General features: G+C 36.2%; 2 protein-coding genes across 2 annotated transcripts; one reads left to right on the plus strand and one right to left on the minus strand.

Moving 5' to 3' along the window:
- The first annotated feature begins 2,134 nt into the window (after positions 1-2,134).
- LOC110714906 (serine/threonine-protein phosphatase 7 long form homolog) lies at positions 2,135-3,689 on the plus strand. Its single transcript, XM_021893462.1, has 4 exons — positions 2,135-2,183; positions 2,259-2,346; positions 2,444-2,878; positions 2,960-3,689. The coding sequence occupies exons 3-4, from the start codon at positions 2,483-2,485 to the stop codon at positions 3,362-3,364; spliced, it is 801 nt and encodes a 266-aa protein (XP_021749154.1). The 5' UTR covers positions 2,135-2,183; positions 2,259-2,346; positions 2,444-2,482; the 3' UTR covers positions 3,365-3,689.
- A 2,816-nt stretch (positions 3,690-6,505) lies between these two features.
- Positions 6,506-11,827, minus strand: LOC110714846 (mediator of RNA polymerase II transcription subunit 15a-like). Its single transcript, XM_021893397.1, has 10 exons — positions 11,788-11,827; positions 11,273-11,734; positions 10,562-10,626; positions 10,028-10,102; positions 9,458-9,880; positions 8,484-9,032; positions 7,785-8,021; positions 7,359-7,532; positions 7,178-7,266; positions 6,506-7,055 (listed from the first exon to the last, which is right to left on the minus strand). The coding sequence occupies exons 1-10, from the start codon at positions 11,825-11,827 to the stop codon at positions 6,854-6,856; spliced, it is 2,316 nt and encodes a 771-aa protein (XP_021749089.1). The 3' UTR covers positions 6,506-6,853.
- Between the last annotated feature and the right edge of the window lie 7,853 nt (positions 11,828-19,680).

The raw sequence follows: 19,680 nt of genomic DNA on the forward strand, positions 1-19,680 counted from the left end.
CTGTCAATCTTTTACAAAAATATGATGAAAATTAAAGTGCCTATAATTTAATTACAAACGATAAATGTAGTCTTCTTCTTTTTATCATTCCTGAATTGTGGGTAACTTTTTCAACTTACAAAGTAAAAAATCTAAGTAGCCATTTTACGTAAGATCATCATTATTCATCAAATCATCAAATAACATAAAAAAAATTGACAAAATTACTAAGAATATGAAATAATTAGTAAAGAAAAAACGAAAACAATTAAATGAAAGAACCCATGCATAAATTTGCACGAGAACAAAAACCCACCAAAAAAAATCAATTAATCAAACTCTAAGCTAAGAACTCAAAGTAAAATAGAGCAGAATTATACCTTTCCAGCGAGAAATTCTCCAGAAAAAGCTAAAACCCAGAAGAATATGATGAAGAAGAGCAAGTTTGTTCTGCAAGAAAATTATGAATATTCAAGAAAATATGAAGAAATTGTAGTAAGAGAAGTGAGAATAAGAGGGAAATGAAGATATAATGAGCAGAATATAAATGAGAAATTACAGTTTGTTAATTGCTATTATTATTAGGTAATGAAGCTTTAGTTAAATTTGTTTCTCTTTTATAAGCTTGACTTGAAATTAAATTGTTGGAGTTTGGAACGAACTTATTTGACGACTATGAGACTTCTGAATGTATGGAACGTTTTTCCAATTTGAGCTCTAAACGTAAACTATTGACAAAAATGGTTGCGTGGCAAAACTATTTACCAAACTAAGCTTCCAGGGTAAATCGCTGTCTCTGACAGCGTTTTACCCCTGGTTTTTTTTTTAAAAAAAAATTCAACTGGTAAACGCTGTCCCAGACAGCGTTTTACCTTCTGTATTTTTTTAAATTCAGTAGGGCATAAAACGCTGTCTCGGACAGCGTTTTATCCTTGGGTTTTTTTAAAAAAAAATTCAATGGGTAAAACGCTGTCCGAGACAGCGTTTTATGCCCTGTTTTTTTTTTTAAATGAAACGCTGTCCGGGACAGCGTTTCATGGCCATATATCAGCATGTTCACTTCAGCAGAATGCGCAAGAACTCAACCTCAACCTCAACGCTTTCCCTCCTCCCTCTCACACTAAACCACGACCGTACTCAAACACCCGCATTGCCGCCGCCGCCCACCCTTGCGCCACCGCTGCTGCCCTCCTCCCTCTCACACTCACTCACTCAATTTCGTGGTTAGCCCTAAACTGAATTTAGTGTAATTGCATAGTTATTGTGGTTAATTATTGTGAATTGTATGTAATTGCTCTTACTTGTTGTTAATTCATGTCAATTGCATGTAATTGTTGCTAATTATTAATGAAAATGTGGTACATTGTTGATAATTATTGATGGTGATGTGGTACATTGTTATTGAAATTGTTCATGACATTGGTGAAGTTGATGATGGTGAAAATGTTGAAGTTGTTAATGGTTGAAATTGGTGAGAAGAGATGAAATTGTTGAAATTATTGAAATAGTTTAGGTTGAAATTGTTGAAATAATTCAAATTGTTCATGAAATTGTTGAAATTGGTGAAGTTGTTGAAAGTGAAGTTGTTATAGGTGAGAAGAGTCTTATTTCAGTGTTGATAATTTACCTCGCTCTAGATTTCGATAATCCTAAAATGTGTTTTGGTTATGTAGAATATGGCGTCACAAAATGTAGTTTTGTTATGCCGGTGGGGAGGAGAAATTCTGTTTGATGGACCCCGGGTCGAGTATAGTGGGGGAAATATGGAACCACTAACACTAGAACCGAACATGACTATGAATGATTTGATGAATGAGGTTCATAGTAGTATTGGTTCAGACCCGATGACCGTTGACGTACACATTAAAATGAGGTTTGAGACCGGCAATGGGGTTCAAGTGTTACCGGTTTCTACGAATAAGCATGTGACAGAAAATTTTGATTTAATAACATTTGGAACATTTTGATTTAATAACATTTGGAACATTTGATCGTTAACATTTTGGTTAATTGCTAATGCGTTAACTCTGTTGGGATTTGTTAAATTGCATGTGAACAGATACGATGGACGGTGAAGATCGTACGCCTGGACCCGTTGACCCTTCTGTGCTTACACTACAGGGCACACACCGCAGCGTTGCCGTATGGGACCAGGCGTACGATGCTCCCCCGCTCCCTACACCGGATGAGGCATATGGTTGCAGGTTCGATACAACTTTCATTGAGTTAAGCTTTATTTAATGCGCGGGGTTGTTAACTGAAACATTGTTCGATATTAGGTGGGTGGTACCCAGGCTGACACATGCTCATGCGGCGAGGGGTCTTCCGTATTACCGAGACGCCCTAGACCGACTCACCGAGGACCAGGTAACAATTTAAAATACAGTTTTAGCTTTTTTGTTTTAACATTGTACTTGTTGCGAACTAACATATTCATAATATTACTGTTGATGTGTATTTACAGGTGACATGGGACCCGTATGTACCTGACTTGGTAGATGCCATGCCTCCACATCTGCTAGACCATCAGGCGGAGTGGCGTGCTAGGGTCCCCCTGATCTGTTTCGAGGTTGTGGAGAGTCACCTGCCCGACCGAGTCATGAGGCAGTTTGGACTACGCCAGACTATCCCACAGGGGTGTGACACTAGTGTACAGCTTCACGGCATTGATCGTCGGGGAAAGGGGGAGACCAGCTGGGCGCTGGAGCATTGGCGTTTCCTTCAGCTATGGGAGCAACGGTTGGAGTTCATCGTTGGAGGTGATCTAATGCAGGGGGCTATGGATCCCGACGATCCGTACATGGTGTGGTACAGGCGTATCACACGACGCTTCATCAACCCCAGCTACGCACCACCATCCACACATTACCATCCAGCATATGACATCATTAGCGGATATGTGAGTTATTATTTTTCTACTCCTTTTCAACAATTTCCATATTTGTATGCCATAGATCTGACTGATCGATGATTACTGCAGGCGGCGGATATGGTGGCGATGGTTGATGCGCTATCAGTCTCCCTTGAGTGCGGACCCACTAGAGCCCAGGTCGAGCAGGTGCGAGATATGGGCGTCGCTACCTTACGGAGATATGGTCACGCTCATCTCGCCCACCGGCGGGACGGTCATGATGGCAACTCACAGTTCGATCTCGGCCAGAGCAGCGGTGGATGTGATCCTACGTCACCCAGACACGCAGAGGATTACAACATCCACAGTACTGCGCCCTCTGGTACCCAGGAGGACCCCTCGTCCAGTCAGCTGACTCCCCCACCGCCCCGAGACCCATTCACCACCGTCACTCATTACAGGCGGCGACGTGTCAGACGGAGGGCCGACACTCAGGAGGCAGGACCTTTACCCCGAATAAATGAGTCGGGCTAGTATTATCTGTTGTATTCCCTGTTATTTTGTGTAATGATGTACATAACACTTATGAAATTAATATAATAAATCTTTTTTGAATGACTCCGTGTGTGCTTTGAAGTTAATTTGGTGGTTGGACTGTTGTTGGGCTGTTTCGAGTTTTCTGCAGTGCTTAAAGTTGACGGAACTCCCAGAATATGGTGGTGGTACGTGGTGGGGAGTGGCGGAGTTGGTGGTCGACGGTGGTGGGGTAGGGCTGTGGAGCTGGCTGTTGTGGTGGCTGTTGGAGGACTGCAGCATGCAAGCTGTTTGCTGAAGCTTGTTTTCTGCCTGGATGTTGGTTGCTGTTTCCAGCAGAAAAGCGCTGTCTGAGACAGCGCTTTATGTTCAAGCATAAAGCGCTGTCTGAGACAGCGCTTTATGTTCAAGCATAAAGCGCTGTCTGAGACAGCGTTTTATGTTCAAGCATAAAGCGCTGTCTGAGACAGCGCTTTATGTTGAACATATAAAATAGTTGTAGTTGAATTTTTTTTTAAAAAAAAAACCAGGGGTAAAACGCTGTCCGAGACAGCGATTTACCCTGGAAGCTTAGTTTGGTAAATAGTTTTGCCACGCAACCATTTTTGTCATTAGTTTACGTTTAGAGCTCAAATTGGAAAAACGTTCGAATGTATGAGTGTATGACCGTGACTATGTGAGTTTACGTAGGTACGATTAGGCCCCCGCTTGGATACGTGAAATTTCAATTGTTATAATAACTAGTAGAAATGGAAAAAGTATTTTAATTGATGTTACGAGTCGTATAGGTGTCAATTAAGATACTCTAATCATTTCGGTGAAGGTGGGGTCGGGCTTATTTCAAAGTTAAGTAATGTTAAATTATTATGTTTATACGAGTCAAAATCTGAAATGGATTTTTTCGAGTTAGATCATATCAGATTAATCGGGGAAGTTTTGACAACTCTTGGTAACTATTTAACACTCTATACTACACTTAAACTAAACAAGCATGACAAAACACAATTTTGCCCATTAATTTATCTAAATATATGATAATAAAATTATAAAAAATATTAATATTATAAAAGTATACACTGTAACAGACAAATGCAACAATGTATTATATACAATAACTGTTAAAATTCACGTTTATGGTGGAAGAAAGTCATGGAGGAAGTGAAGAGAAGCCATGGAAGTAGCTTGCTCCAATCAGTATCGTGGAAGGAAGAGAGAAAGAGAGGAGAGAGAAAAGGAAAGTAGTGTATTATTTCAGAATGAAAATCTTAGAATAATACTAAGATACTATTACATCATACTATTTGTGTATATTTATACTACTAATTACATTAGCCAAGGAATACAATTAACCAACTACTTTACACTAATATGTAATCTCCAATAATAACATTTGCTTTAATATATTACTCTTAGTAAAAATAACCAAGTCAAAACCATTATGTGAATATAATGGAAAAATTCAAAGAGTAACACTTAAAACTTGGAAGTAGTATGTTAAATTCATTCTATTTCTACTTATCTGATTTCTACATTTGACGGTTTGGCCTCTCCTCTCCTTTATAGATACAGCTCCTCTTTCGTATCAAAGAAGTATACAAAATTTCAATCAACAAACACCCTCTACATTGTCCACCAAAGAGACTAGTGTTAGCTAGCACCATCGAGATATGATAGTCCAACAGTTTGTAACCTGGCACGATAATTGATGGGCTCTTGCTCAGCCTCATACACACACTTCACCAAGAGTTCGGAAATTACAGCAAACATGGCTGAAGAAATGGGTTACACCGAGCTAAGCTTCCATAAAAAAATTGGCCTAAAAGCATTTTTTACCCAACATGGCTTGATGGCTTCGTGCTGTCATGAACTAGTAATTTATAGGTTAATCTCAAGGTATCAGAAACTAGCATAGTTTCTAACAAATGTCACAACCTTCAGTCCACAGACCATGTTACGAGCAAGTCCCCAGTACGCTTATCAACTTCAACACCAGTTTGCTTCAAAAGAAACTGTACCAGCTGTTACCTCGAAGAATAGGGAAACAAGTACCAGTTAGATTGGCATACCTCATAATAAGAAAAATCTAATGTACAGAGTGATGAGAAAAGCATTCACTGATGATATGCAAATACATTAGTAAATACATTCTTCATGCAGTGAGGACAGTCAAATGAAGTTCGAGTTCTTCAATTAATTGACAATACTAAAAGGAGAAATCTACCCTAGGGGCATTAAAACTAGATTTCAAAGAGCAAAACAAACAAACTAAGCAGATGTAGCACAGAAAGTTCAGAGTCAATGTCAATTAGCTGCATTACCCCAGGCTTGTACTTTTGCTGATTTGGAAGCAAGCTTGTTGAAAAGTTGCATCAGCTGGACAGGACTTTCCTTTTCAAAGCGCAAAGCATACAACATTACCAGCCTTCAACGATCAATATCGGAGACATTTTCATTCTTGAGAAGAGTTATCACAGCCTACAGAGCAATGCTAATAACGCCATATGCATACCAGTAATTTCAATACTAAACACATGGTCAATGTCATCATTCCTAATCATCAAGAAATTTTGAGTAGGCATTGCAAACACACAGCACAACTCCTTTTTTTGAAAGATTTATCACGGCAAACAGATATGCAGGTAGACAAACAGCTACATAAGTAACAAGCATCCCATACTACAAACAAGGACATAAATCACTCTTAAATGAAGAAAAAATATCTGAGGAACCACACATCAGCATACTGCAACTTTTCTAGAAATGCAGTAAATTACGGGAACAAATCAATGTTTAGTTTCAGCATCGGTCATCCAAGCAATTATGATTAACCATATAGACTCTATGACCAACAATTCAACAATAATTATATAAAAACCAATAGCATTTTAATAAATGTTCACTTCCTTTTTTTGCAAAAAACTATATTAAAATATTATATCTCTCTCCTCTCATGGTCCCCACCCAAACCCTCTATAACTTTCTTTATTATATCTCTCCTCTCACATTCATTACTTTTCAATAAATTATTAACCTCACTATTTTTTTTTTACATTTTTTAATATTTCAACTACTCCACTTACCTCTTATTTTATTTAAGTCAATTAAATTGCCTAAAATTATGTGCTGGTCAAACAGTAACAATTAAAAAAACACGGAGGGAGTAACTGTTTATTTTTATTTTTTATACACACCCGGGTATATAGTACACCCAACTAACCTAAAGTTAGTTTTTGCTTTTCATTTAATGATAAAATGAAAAATAATTATTGAAATGAGAATAAATATTCATGGGTATACGGTACAACCGGGTGTATATAACAACCTCTTAACGTATTTACCAAAAAGTATTTTATATTTATATTGGTATTGGCATATTCACAAGATAGGGACAAGGCAGTAATATCCTAATAGCCTCAACCGAGCATCAGAAATTCAGAATGAGAGTTCCTCACTTCTGTTTTCCTACTATATATATCACTTAGATTTTCATCAAACTGCTGAAACACACTCCCAGGTGCCATACTTAGAGCTGAAAGATTCTCCTCCAAGACCAAGGGTAAAGTCGGAAATAACAGATCGAGCACTATCATCCCAAGCTCGAGCCATGTCTCCTAGTCCTAGCGACACAAGGCCTCTAATGCACCTGTCAAATCTAGCTCTTGCCTTCTCCGTCAAATCTTTAGTCTCTTTACTGAAACAAAATGACAAATTTGAGTTTCATTTATCGAAACCCAACCTCATTAGTCATTATATACATTTCAAGCATGAGTTGTAAAAAGAAGATAAGAAATAGAAACTGAAATATTCACTCACCAGCATCCATCAGGTTGCCTGTCTAAGATCTTAAGAGCGGTATTAGGGTAGTACGAAGGAACAAGAATCTCGATTGAAAGAGTCAACATCTGCAAGTTAAATATGACAACAATGACCGAATGAGTATGGTTTTAAATAAAAGAGCAAAGCACAGCTGTGAGCGGAGAATGAAAAAACATACTGATTCCATAAATCCAAAATGTCTCTTAAAACTTCCACTACAGGACACAGGTTTATAGGTACATTTGATGATGGTCTCATCGTGACTAGAATCAAAATCACAATATACTTTTAGCACTGTCTCAATAAGTCTCTGGTTGGTTTGTCTAATTCCATCCATTAAATCGTTATTGACCTGCACAAAGTCGAGATATTATGAAAGAGCATAAGCATGCCGTTCTTACAGATTTAATTTACCATGCTTTCTAAGAATGTATATCAAAATTTCACTCTTCCAATCAGTAAAATATAAAACATACAGACATTTATAAGGCCTCAAAACTCTAGTTCAAAGATGATTTTGCTGTAAAGAACATACATCTTGTCTATGACTAAAAACAATACTATTTGCTCATGCTAAATTATGCTGCAGGAAAGTGTATTATACCTCTTTTCTCGACTTTTTTCTGCACGAACCATAATTTTTCAAGGCCGACACAACCCCTCTCACTGAATTTATGTCACGTTTCATTTTTTTACAGGATGTGTATCCATCGCCAGTACTACAATATACTGCTGGTGAATCAACATCATTTGCATATGCGGGCAAGTTATTCACAGCACTCATGGCTGAGGCAATGTCATCCATGGAACTCCTCAGAGCTTCCTTAGAAATACGCTGCACCTGATAGGCAAAGAAAGAAATATTAAAAAAAAAAATATCCACCAGGTTTTTCACTAAATACCACTGCACAAGGCATATTCTACATAGTCATCCAAACCCCTAATAAGTATAACATTTTTTTTACTTGATCACTCCTTAATTTTAAATTTTAGATGTTACACTTGACTACACATTCCAAGATCAAAGTTTTTTTTTTTTTTTTTGGGCAGACACAAACCGTAAAAATACAGCTAATTAATCAAACAATATGTCTAGCTTTCCAGGCAGTGGCAGGCAGATTGTAGGCAGGGGTTACTAGCAATCTAGGAACCTTTATAGTGATACTACTAAAACCTGCACATTATACTTGGCTCTTCCCTATCTTATTAAACAGAATGTTGTTAAGAAGTGATTAAGTAAAGCATAAATCACAGGGTGCCTTACAGGTACATGATGAAACAGAACAAGAATTGAAAGACATACTGCTTGAATTAAGCGCTCAAAAGGCCGCTTTGCACAATGTGGAAGTTGGTTATTTTCTGGACCAATGGAATCAGAAGGCAAGGGAGAAGCTAATACCCCAGGTGCTTCAAAGTCAAGATCCTTGTCTTGTACCTCAGTCTCACATTGAGCTTTGCTAGCTTGAAACTTTGTAGGAGAAACAGACATAGCAGACTTCACAATTTCCTTTGGTGCAGAAGTTGGTGTAATAGGAGTTGAAGGTGAATCAACTGCAATGACTATGGGCTTAGGATGTGACATTTCTCTATGATCCAAAACAAATGATGCATTTCTTTTCTTCTCGGGTTGTGCAGAATAACTTTGGAGTGGTTTAGCAGACATAAGGCAGGTACCAGATGATTGCTGACAAATAGTCCTGGAAGTGGCTTTTGTCATTGGTGGGAACATTGAATTCATGTAATCACTTTTCTTTTCTGGCAGATTTTGTGGCTTCTTTTTTCGCAGAACTTCTGTAGTCTGGTTCACACTTGTTATCTGATTTTGTTGTGGATTTTTTTTCACATTAAGATGCTGGAATTAGCATGGAAGCTTGTATCAGAATTCAGCATAGCTTATGAGTAAACACTTCTAACACATCTAAAATCAACGTCATAACAAAGATTGGAGAAAAAGTATAATACAAGCAAGATCAATCTACAAAAGTAGACTCAATAACTAAGTATACTTATGGCTCATTTAGTATATTGCGCTAAATTTTCTGTGAATGAAATTGGATGGGATATACAAATACTTAAAGCATTTCCATATAGAATCGTATGAGATATTTTATGAAATCAGCACAGGCCCAAAGCACAAATTTCAATAATGCTTCTAAATGTGTTACCTTGTGAGTGGCTTCTGTCAAAAGAACAGGAGATATCATGACCAAAAAAAACACACACACCCAAAAAATTGAGAGCAATAAAACATTATGCAATCAAGCATTATAGACTCACAACATTTTTGTCTGCACTGTCCTCAGGAACCTGGAGCTGCAGGGTCTTCATATCCACCTGCTTTGTTGCGTGTGCAGAATCATAAAGAGGTGAATTCAGAACACCTGGTTGTGAATGTGAAGACCCATCCTCTGGCCTCTGTGACATGGGTTTTCTTATCAGGGTGGTATTCACTAATGGCGTCATTAGCACATTGTTCACAAGAATCTGTCCATGAGAGGATTGTGGTGCTTGATTACTGGAAGAAGTAGTACTCTTCTTACTTAATGAATTGAAGTATTGTATAATTTGGTTCAAATACTGATACACTATTTCTTTGGAGATGTGTAACAATTCACTTTCTGGAATGTGTAAAAACTTGATCATCAGTTTAATCACATCCCTGGCACGTTTAACTGTTTCAAGTTGCTTTGCATTCTGTCCCTGCATCACAGAATACACATTCAAGCAATAGATAATCATTAAGGTTCTTCAGCAATTGTTTGAGCAGGGATAGTGTAAGCCAATTTAAAATTTAAAAATTATAAAAAAATAAATAATACATAGAGAATATAAACTACTACCAGATACCTGAAAACACTGTTCCTCAGCTCTCTTTAGTAATTTATTTAGCTCAGGTAAGTACGTCGACCTAGCACGTTGATACTGCAATGTGTCCAGCAAAACTCATTGATAATGTTTGATAAATGATGATCTACCCACTATAGAATGAGAGGTATGTATATTGTATAATATAAAAAGTTTATCTAGCCCTCATGGCAATTTAACAATCTACTGCCTTCAGCAGATGACTGGGAAAACTTTTTTCCAATTTCACAAGATTTTTTTTCCAAATTATTCCCTTTCACGAATTACATAACAGGAGTAATCCTTCAAATTACAAAATTGTTTGATTTTTTAAAAAATATATTTAATTGAAATTTGTTTGAAATGAGGGCAAATCATTCCATAAAAACTGTATGAAAATTTAAAGCATATTATTTAGGAAGATCCAAAATCATTGATAAACGAAGTTGATGAAAAAACAATGAAATATGCAGCAACTCAGGGGTTATCCTGATCCATGATAGAAATAAAACCATAATGATTAAAAAAAATTCAGACCTGGTCAATGAGAAGCTTCCAATCAGCTGCATTGATATTGCCAGCATCAGGAAAGGAGACAGATGCTGAAGAGGCAATAATTTTAAAATGAAAAAAGTTACAGCTTAAGATATTAGGAGAATTGAGGGGACAACAAATTATAGACTATAAACAAATATACAAAATTGACAGTTGAGCATGTAAAAGAAAGTACAAATGTTAATTATATATATATATATATATACACACACACACACACACACAACACAACACAACACACACACACAAATACAAGCAGACTTAGAACCTTGAAGGGATTTGTGCAAAAAAGTTGATTATTTATTACTCGCTTTTTTAACAAGATGCGTATTGATGAACATGAGTACGGAAAAGCTTAAGCAGTATCATGATGACAAAAAAAAAAAAAAAAAAAAAAAAAAAAAAAAAAAAAAAACAGAATTCAGTCTTCTGTTTACCAACTCTTAATAAGTTCTAAGGTAGTAACCTTTTCCCATGAAACAGACACATTAAAAATTTCACACCTTTTTGTGAGTTGTTAAGCATAATATTTGACCGATAAACTAACATTGTTCTTGATGCAAACAGAAGTTACAGAGAAGGCAGCATAATACTCAGAAATATGATCAGTATAATAGACAACTCTCACTGCACAAATTCCTCCACAAATAAACAACACAAAAAAACATATGATGTGATTCATAATATTCTTACCTGATGCAGCTTTTGCACTTGTCATCTGTGACTGAGAACTATGCTTATTCTTACCAACTAAGGTTTGAGAATGAGGAGAAGTACTTGGCATGTGAGATTCCTGTAGCCTAGCATCAGGAAACTGAATACTCTGCTCATGTGAGCTGACCGGCAGACTTAAGAATTGTGATGGTTGTTGGCAGTTTTCTACACGGTTTTGTTCTTTCACTGAGCAATACTGTTGAGCAGATGGAAGAACATTATGATGCCCAAATCGATGATCTTGGTGTATCTGATCCAGTTGTATAATTAGATTGTTTTGTTGCATAACTGATGATGCTGGCATAGGTGTTTGCAACACCTGTGGTTCATTTTGAAGCAATTGGTGGCTTTGTTGAAGTGGACAGCTGCCACTGAGGTTATTTTGAGAATCATTGGAGTCAACAGCTTGCCTCTGTATTGACGTATTCAACAGCTGATTCCCTAGGTGATAATGACAATGAGCGAAGCCAACATTACTTTAAAAATCCACTAACATGAATTTGAAACAGCACTTTTCAATGTCAATTGCAACATTGCTTTACTTATCAAATATCTAGCATAAAGTTAACAATAAATTTTACTGTGTAATATATAACATGATCAGGTAAGACTGGCTGACATAATCACATAATATATATAATACTTCGTATGAAATAGATGAGATATACAAGATCACATCGCATAGCAAAACACTGGACAAGTTTCTGTCAAAAGTCCAAATTAGAGCAAAGGCTGCCAATAAGTTGTTAAAAGCCAAATACTAAGCTCTATGTGAGAATTTAATTAATAGTGGGGGGGGGGGGGTGGAGGGGGGGGCAAAGGTGAAGGAGAGTAAGATACAACAATATAACAAAATGACTAGAATCCATTTTTGGTTAGAAGATTTATGATAATTTTGTGCAATCCATCATGCCAAGTCCAAATGAACATTTGTTGACTTCTGGTGTACAGCACAACCGTGCCAACCTTCTAAAGAAGCTTTCTCAGAGATCAAGGAAGTTTGTGTTTTGCACCCCTTCCTCAATGCCAATTATGACATGTTTGGACCATTTCTCATTCATCAGTTACGAAAGTCAATAGTGAACAGTTACTTCAATTTTAATTATCAGTTTTATGAAAAGTTATTGAGGAATTTATGATGGACTTATTGCATGAGTTAATGGTGATCTATAACCCTTCATCATGCAACATAGCAACATTTGGGTTGTAAAACTCGTGTTTTTGGCTCTATCTGAGTCATGTTGGCTCCATAGATGAGCATGAAGAACGCTTGGATCAATTCCATAGCAATTAATCAGTAACTTGATAATTTACTGTGGTCATTTAAATTTAATCCAACTTTAGATTTAATCTTTGTGTACATGTTCTACACATAATCAAGCACAAAGCAATAAAAACACATGACAACAAACTACCAAAAATTATGTGAATAAACTAAACCTCTTACCTGTTGTTGGTGCTGCCACAGCATCAACCCAAGTTCAACTTTCGTAGCACTTTAGCTAAATAATCATCCTGCAAACAGCAAAAGATGAGAAACAAAACTTAGACCTACATAATCAATCTTTTTTTTACCATCAAAAACCTTTTTTGTTTATCAAAATTCAGTTTGTTGATGAATTGGTAGGAGCCAAGGTTCGGTACACCTAAATGAGTAAAAAAACCTCACGCATCTTAGAGATCGAACCATCATACACCTACAACTAAACAATAAAAGAGCATAATCGTTGTACACAAATTCAGTCAAAGAACAAAACTCCTTTAAGGCTTGGAAAATAGAGTAACTTCTAGAGTTCTAGGTGCTTATCTTTAGAACTATATGTTCATCAATCATCTTATGCATCCTTTTACCAAGGCCAATAATTACTTTAAATTGGTTCATGCAAATCTTATAAGATAAAGAATAGTCCAAACCATCATTAACTCCATCAAGTTAATTGTCATTATAATTTGAACTACTCATATGACAACTAAATCCGAACGGAAGGAGTATAAAGGGGCAATTAACTTGCACTCTTGATCAATCTCCACCAGTTCTATGAATGTCGTCGGATACACGAAAATGGTCATATTTGACTACAACATAGGAATATTAGGGGTAATTAAGCTCAGTAATAAAGATTTAAATCATAAGTTCAACAGGATCATTGAATACTGTAGTAATTTGATGAAGGTAATATTACCTTGCTTGTTGCTTTACTGAATAAGTTTTCCTCTAATCTCACTACTATGTCGTTAATTGTGCTCAGAACTACTGGGTTTTCTGAATTCTGGGCAAATTCCTTAAATTTCTTCATGATCCTATTTTTAATAAGAAAAACATTATATTAAATTAAAATTCAATAAAAACATAAAAAAGAACAAATTTTGGGGAAAACCCAAATACAGAATCAGAAAATAATCAATTATAATTAAAAATTGACAATATCATTCATCCTCAAAAAAAATGAAATAAAAATGTAGTAACTAAAAAAATAATCGAAATTTAGAAAAGTTGATGGGAAATTTACACATTATTGAGCACATTGTTGCGAAAGGTGGCATCTAATCCATTCTTCTTATTAAGGGTTTCCATTGAATTGGCCAATTACACTGCAAAAAAAATGAATTGATAAAAGTGACAAAATATATATTTTAGAAACTAAATGGAAATTATGAAATTAATAGAAGTATAAAGGTTGAATAAAAAATAAAAGGTTATTACTTGATGATGAAGTGTAATTGTATTAGTCGATCAGCTAGCTAAAGCTAAAATTTGCAATATTCTTAGAGGATGGAATGTATGGACGTTTTTAACATTAGCAGTTTATATAGAAGTTGTAAAGACTAAAGAGGAGTCGAGTATAGGAGGGGAAGGGACAAGTTTTCTAATTGACACAAATCGAACCCATTTACTGAATCCATTTTCAAGTTACGATAATTGATTACGTTCGTAATTACTAATTTTACCGAATATATTCGTAATATATTTTTTAAAAAATTTAATTACTTGAATACGATGTTGTTCATCTTATTTTTTAATTATTGGTCGTTTGATACGTAAGACTAAGGAGGCGGGAATGAAAATTTATCAACATGACATACTCTCTTGTTTATTTTAAGGGAATGAAAAACAAATTCTACTCAATTCTCTTGTGGTATGGTATATCTGTATATTATAAAACTGCAATATAACTTTATACAATTATACTACTCAATATACTTCTTTTTTTTTGTCACATTATACTTTTTATCTACCAAATTTTTTATTATATGTATGTGTTTATATTAATTTCAATACAGTACAATATTTGATTGCGATTGTTTTTTGGTGGTTAGAAAGATATTCCATTAAAAAAAAATGTTTTAATTGTTTTAACTTGTAGTGTGAATAATAGCGACAATATTATATTATGTTCCTTATATCATGGTTATCAACTTATCACATAGAGATATATTTTTTTTACTAATAAGAGGCTCATATCTAATATTTCGCATGAAAACTATAAATTACCGGAATCGACACTAATACAATTCCCTTTAAGTTCAATGGGTCGATAAACAACACAACACTCACGTATACTACTACATAGATCATTTTCTATCCAATCGCGTTTCGTGCTTATTTTGATTTCGCGGTAAAATTGATGACATCGTGTATTCGTGTTACACTTCCCGAACCTAATATATGTCTCATATCTCAAATTCTCAATAATCAATACGTATAAGAAGTTAGATTTGTGTTGCTTGATTATTTTTATCCCAATTTAAGTTTAATTTATTCTAAATTATAGATTTTCTAATTTAAGAGAGTATCCTTTGGTTAAATTACAAAGGTTAGTTGTGAAATCGGTAAAAATCACAAGAATATATATTTATAAAACAAATGATTGTGAGAAAGTGTTAAATTAGTGCAATCTAGCAATAATAAGAGGATTACAATTTTTCAAAAATATAAAAGACATTTAATATTCTCATGGCTCGATTTTTTTTTTATTTCCTTCCTCTTTAGTTCTTTGAAACAAGTGTAAAAACTCAATATGGATGAATGTAAAATATATATAGAATGTGACAAATTTGGAAACATGACAAGTATTTTTTTGCTAGGAATAGGAATGTTTTCTTCACATTCTAAATGTGACAAGTATTTTTTCCTAACTTGGCTTTTTACTCTCATTTTCTCAAGAAATGTTAACAAATAGTACCACTTCCTTGTAATAAATGAACCCATCTTATTAATCATGCCCGTATTATTTTTATGAGACTAAGCTATATTAAACATCTAGGTCTTGAACTTTTCCTTACTTTCAAAACTGTAGACTTTGAAACCCCCTAGGTATAATGTATTTTATGTTTTCATGCAGCATAGAAATAGCCTGAACATTCAATTGAAAAGAAGGATCTCTTGTTCAGGCTGGTTATGAATGGAGATTTTTGTGTAGGTTGCTTAGATTAACCTCTCAAATAGTTTTAAAGTGCTTAGAGGGAGGCGAGGTACGTCTAGACCTCCTTGAACCCTATCTTAACAGGATTCACACAGCATTGCTCATATAAGATCAGGATCTTAGTATTTATTTCAAGGCTAATATGTTAGAAACAAAGTCAAAAGAACATTTAGTTTGGAACAATTCTACCCTAGTCTTTACTTGATATTATAGGATGACTAGTTAGAACTTAGAACCATTTGCTGGTATGTGTGGTATTCACATGTCTTTGAAGTTAAGGTGCTATTTATTTTATTTTTCTAATTATCTATTTTTTATTTTTGAGGAAAGTTCTAGTGATTAAGTTAAAAGAAGATTCAAATATTACTATACTAGTGTCGAGCAATTCGACATCATCGTGTGAGATGTTTGGTACTCATTTTATACAATAGGATTATGAAGTGTTACAACCTTTTTGCTAGTGTGTGTAGTATTCATAAGTCTATTAAGTTCGAGGAGATTGTTTACTTTGGTAATTACAGTCAAAATAAATGATTTAATAATGAAGTTGATTTCACCTAAGACTCAGTCTTTAATTACATATCTCTTCCTTAGGATAGCATGTCCTTTGACTTAACTTTAAGATGCATAATTCTGTCTAATACATTTTCTCAAACTGTCACTTGTGACGTGGCGCCTTTATTCTTGTATCCTTATTATCTATCTCTATCTCTTATCTTGTTTTGGTGAATGGGGATTATTGGGGACTATTAAGTACTTCCTCGGTTTGTTTTTTTTACTTGACCTACTTTGATTTTTACGTTGTTCATATATGCTCATTTGACCGTCTTACATGAATTATATAAGGAAAAGCATATTATCTTGTTAAAATTGTCTCGAAAAATACTATCACAATTTCTATTTTTTACTTATCAATAAATAAATTATTGAAGGATAAATTTATGCATTGGTAAACATGATAAATGAAACAGGTCTAGTAAAAAAGAACGAAGGAAGGAGGAAGCATTAATATAATCTTTTCTGGTAAGTTAATATATGATTTTGGGTTTTATATATCACATATTCACATGTATATCATTTTTGATCCGCTGACGTGTAGAAGAATAAGTTTGATATCAATCTTTAGCTAAGAAATGGAAACTGAAATTCTAAGAGGACTCAAAATGGGCCGCATGTCTACATGTATTAATTTTAAGATAATTTGGCATACATCTTAGCAAACTAATGGGCCGCATGGCTACATGCATTAATTTTAAGATAATTTGGCATACATCTTAGCAAACTAAAGTTTAACTGACACAACATAACCGGTAGGAAATTGGTATGCCTATACATTCAACTAGAGTATATGGCTGAAATTCATGTCCAAAGTTTTAGGGTGAGATCAAGTTCTGAATTTTTGGTTTGCTTGTTCTCAAAGGACAAGGTGAGCCAAGTTGACTCAACACACTGTTTCTTTGCAAGACCTTCTTCATTCTGCCTTGGCTGCGAAAAAGTTGTCATGTTTGGAGCAGCAGAAGGATCAAAGGTTGTGGTCACTCTGGGGCTTAATATGGGATTTGGAGCATTGACACAAGGGCTTGGCCACCCCGGTTTGTATGCAGGATCAATGGCCTGCATAATAGAGGATGGCCTTATGAACCCATTTAGGTCTTGAGAAAATTCGGATATATCCTGATTAAGATCCATTGCAGGATTTGTTGATAAGTATATTAGGTGACTCGTACTTCGTAGCTTTGTCCGCCCGATCGGGCGGACATTGCCCGGTCTGACCGGGCGGAAGAAGAAGAGGTGCCTGGCAAATTCGTTGAAGAAGCTGCTCTCGCGCCCGACCGGGCGAGCCTTCGCCCGACCGGGCGAGCCTTCGCCCGATCGGGCAGACCTTGCCCGGTCTGACCGGGCGGTGGGGGTTGGATACGTTGAAGCATTCGTATGGAGTTTTCTTCTCGCGCCCGATCGGGCAGACCTTGCCCGGTCTGACCGGGCGGAGAAGGAAAAATGCGGAGACGCGGATTTTACGATTTAAAGTTATCTTTTATGTTATCTTTTTGCCCAAGTATCTTTTATTTTAGGGATTAATATAAAACCTCCCTAATATCAGTATTAGGGTTAAGAGAGACAGAGTGAGAGCCGTTCTTGAGAAATACAAGAATCATCTTTGTCTACATTGCAGTTTATAGTGAAATCATTCGATCTCGGTGCCCGTGGACGTAGCTATCACATCGATAGTGAACCACGTAAATTCTTGGTGTTGTTCTTATTGTTTGCATTGAATTTCTTTATTGTTTTCTTGTTTGTTTTCGACCTTTGCTTCCGCTGTCGCACAACAATTGGTATCAAGAGCTCAGGTTCAATCCTTGGAGAGTTTCTTGAAGATAACAATGGCAGGAGATTCAACAATAAGAATTGAGAAGTTTACCGAGAAAAATAGTTTCGGGCTATGGCAAATTAAGATGAAGGCTCTGTTAAAACAACAGCAGATATGGCGTCCGTTGGCTCCAAAGAGTACTACTTCGGAGTCAGGAGACGGACCGACTGACTCGCAGTTAGAAGTTATGGAAGAGAAGGCACACTCTACCATATTACTTAGTCTTGATGATCAAATCATCACGGAGGTTGCTGATCAGGAAACGGCGGCTGGATTGTGGCTGAAGCTGGAGTCATTGTATATGACTAAGTCGTTGACCAACAAATTATTACTGAAACAGCGGTTGTTTAGCCTCCGGATGCAGTCAGGTACTTCCTTACGGGAACATCTAGAAAAACTTAACTCTATTTTGCTTGATTTACGTAATTTAGATGTTAAAATTGATGATGAGGATGCTGCGTTGATTTTACTTGTATCTCTACCGTCTAGCTTTGAGAATTTTGTAGAGTCTTTTGTTGTTGGTAAGGATTCTATAACCTTAGAAGAAGTGAAGGCAGCACTTCATACTAGGGAACTCAGAATGAAAGCTACGAGTGATAATGGGGATAATGGTAGTGGGTTATTTGTTAAGTCCGGAAAGTCTAAAAAGAATAAGGGGTTTAACAAGGGGAACAATGCTGGGTCGGGTGCTGGAAACGGCAAGGATGGATCTAGTAAAACTACTACTAAAACATGTTATTACTGTAAAGAACCGGGTCACTTTAGGAATAATTGTCCGGTGAGGAAAAACAAGTCCCAGGCTGCTGTAGTTGAAGAGAAACCGAATGAGAGCTATAATTCAGAGGAAGATTTAGCATTAGTCAGTTCTGCTAGGTCTGATGATTTATCTGATAACTGGGTTCTAGATTCGGGGTGTTCGTTCCATATGTGTCCACGTCGAGATTGGTTTGATACATATGAACCTCGCAATGGGGGTATGGTTATAGTCGGTAACAATGCTCCATGTAAGGTCACAGGTATTGGTTCCATGAGGTTGAGGACTGTTGATGGGCGGAGGTTAACTTTGACTAATGTACGGCATGTTCCTGCTTTAGGAAAGAATCTGATTTCATTGGGTACCCTGGATGAATTGGGGTACAATGGTGTGTTTTCAGATGGGGAGTTGTGTATTTTCAGAGGTTCTGAGTTGGTACTTAAGGGTATCAAAAGGAACACCCTCTATGTTTTTGAGGGTGTTACACTGCCTAGTTCTGCGGTTTGCGCATCTGTATCTCACCAGGAGATGACTAAGATTTGGCACATGAGGCTTGGTCATATGGGGGAGAAGGGGATGCAGCTATTGTCCAAGAGGGGTCTTCTATCCGGGGTCAAGGTTGCCAACCTTGAATTTTGTGAGCATTGTGTGTTTGGTAAGAAACACAGGTCAAAGTTCAGCAAGGGTGCTCACATTACTGATGCAGTGCTCGATTACATCCATTCAGATTGCTGGGGTCCATCTAGAGTTGAAGGTATGGGAGGTTACCACTATTTTGTGTCATTTGTTGATGACAAGTCCCGATACACATGGCTTAGGTTGCTTAAGTCAAAGGATGAGG

Source organism: Chenopodium quinoa, unplaced genomic scaffold (genome assembly GCF_001683475.1).
Source record: "Chenopodium quinoa cultivar QQ74 unplaced genomic scaffold, ASM168347v1, whole genome shotgun sequence".
Lineage (NCBI taxonomy): Eukaryota > Viridiplantae > Streptophyta > Magnoliopsida > Caryophyllales > Amaranthaceae > Chenopodium > Chenopodium quinoa.

Bases quoted from the DNA above. Each gene is read 5' to 3' on its own strand.
- LOC110714906 (XM_021893462.1), top strand. From the start codon at position 2,483: ATGCCTCCACATCTGCTAGACCATCAGGCGGAGTGGCGTGCTAGGGTC. The intron at 2,879-2,959 runs GTGAGTTATTAT...TGATTACTGCAG, and splicing joins ATGACATCATTAGCGGATAT to GCGGCGGATATGGTGGCGAT.
- LOC110714846 (XM_021893397.1), bottom strand. From the start codon at position 11,827: ATGTTGCAATTGACATTGAAAAGTGCTGTTTCAAATTCAT. The intron at 10,627-11,272 runs GTAAGAATATTA...TTGCCTCTTCAG, and splicing joins AAGTGCAAAAGCTGCATCAG to CATCTGTCTCCTTTCCTGAT. The intron at 7,267-7,358 runs GTATGTTTTTTC...TTTAACTTGCAG, and splicing joins ATTTTGGATTTATGGAATCA to ATGTTGACTCTTTCAATCGA.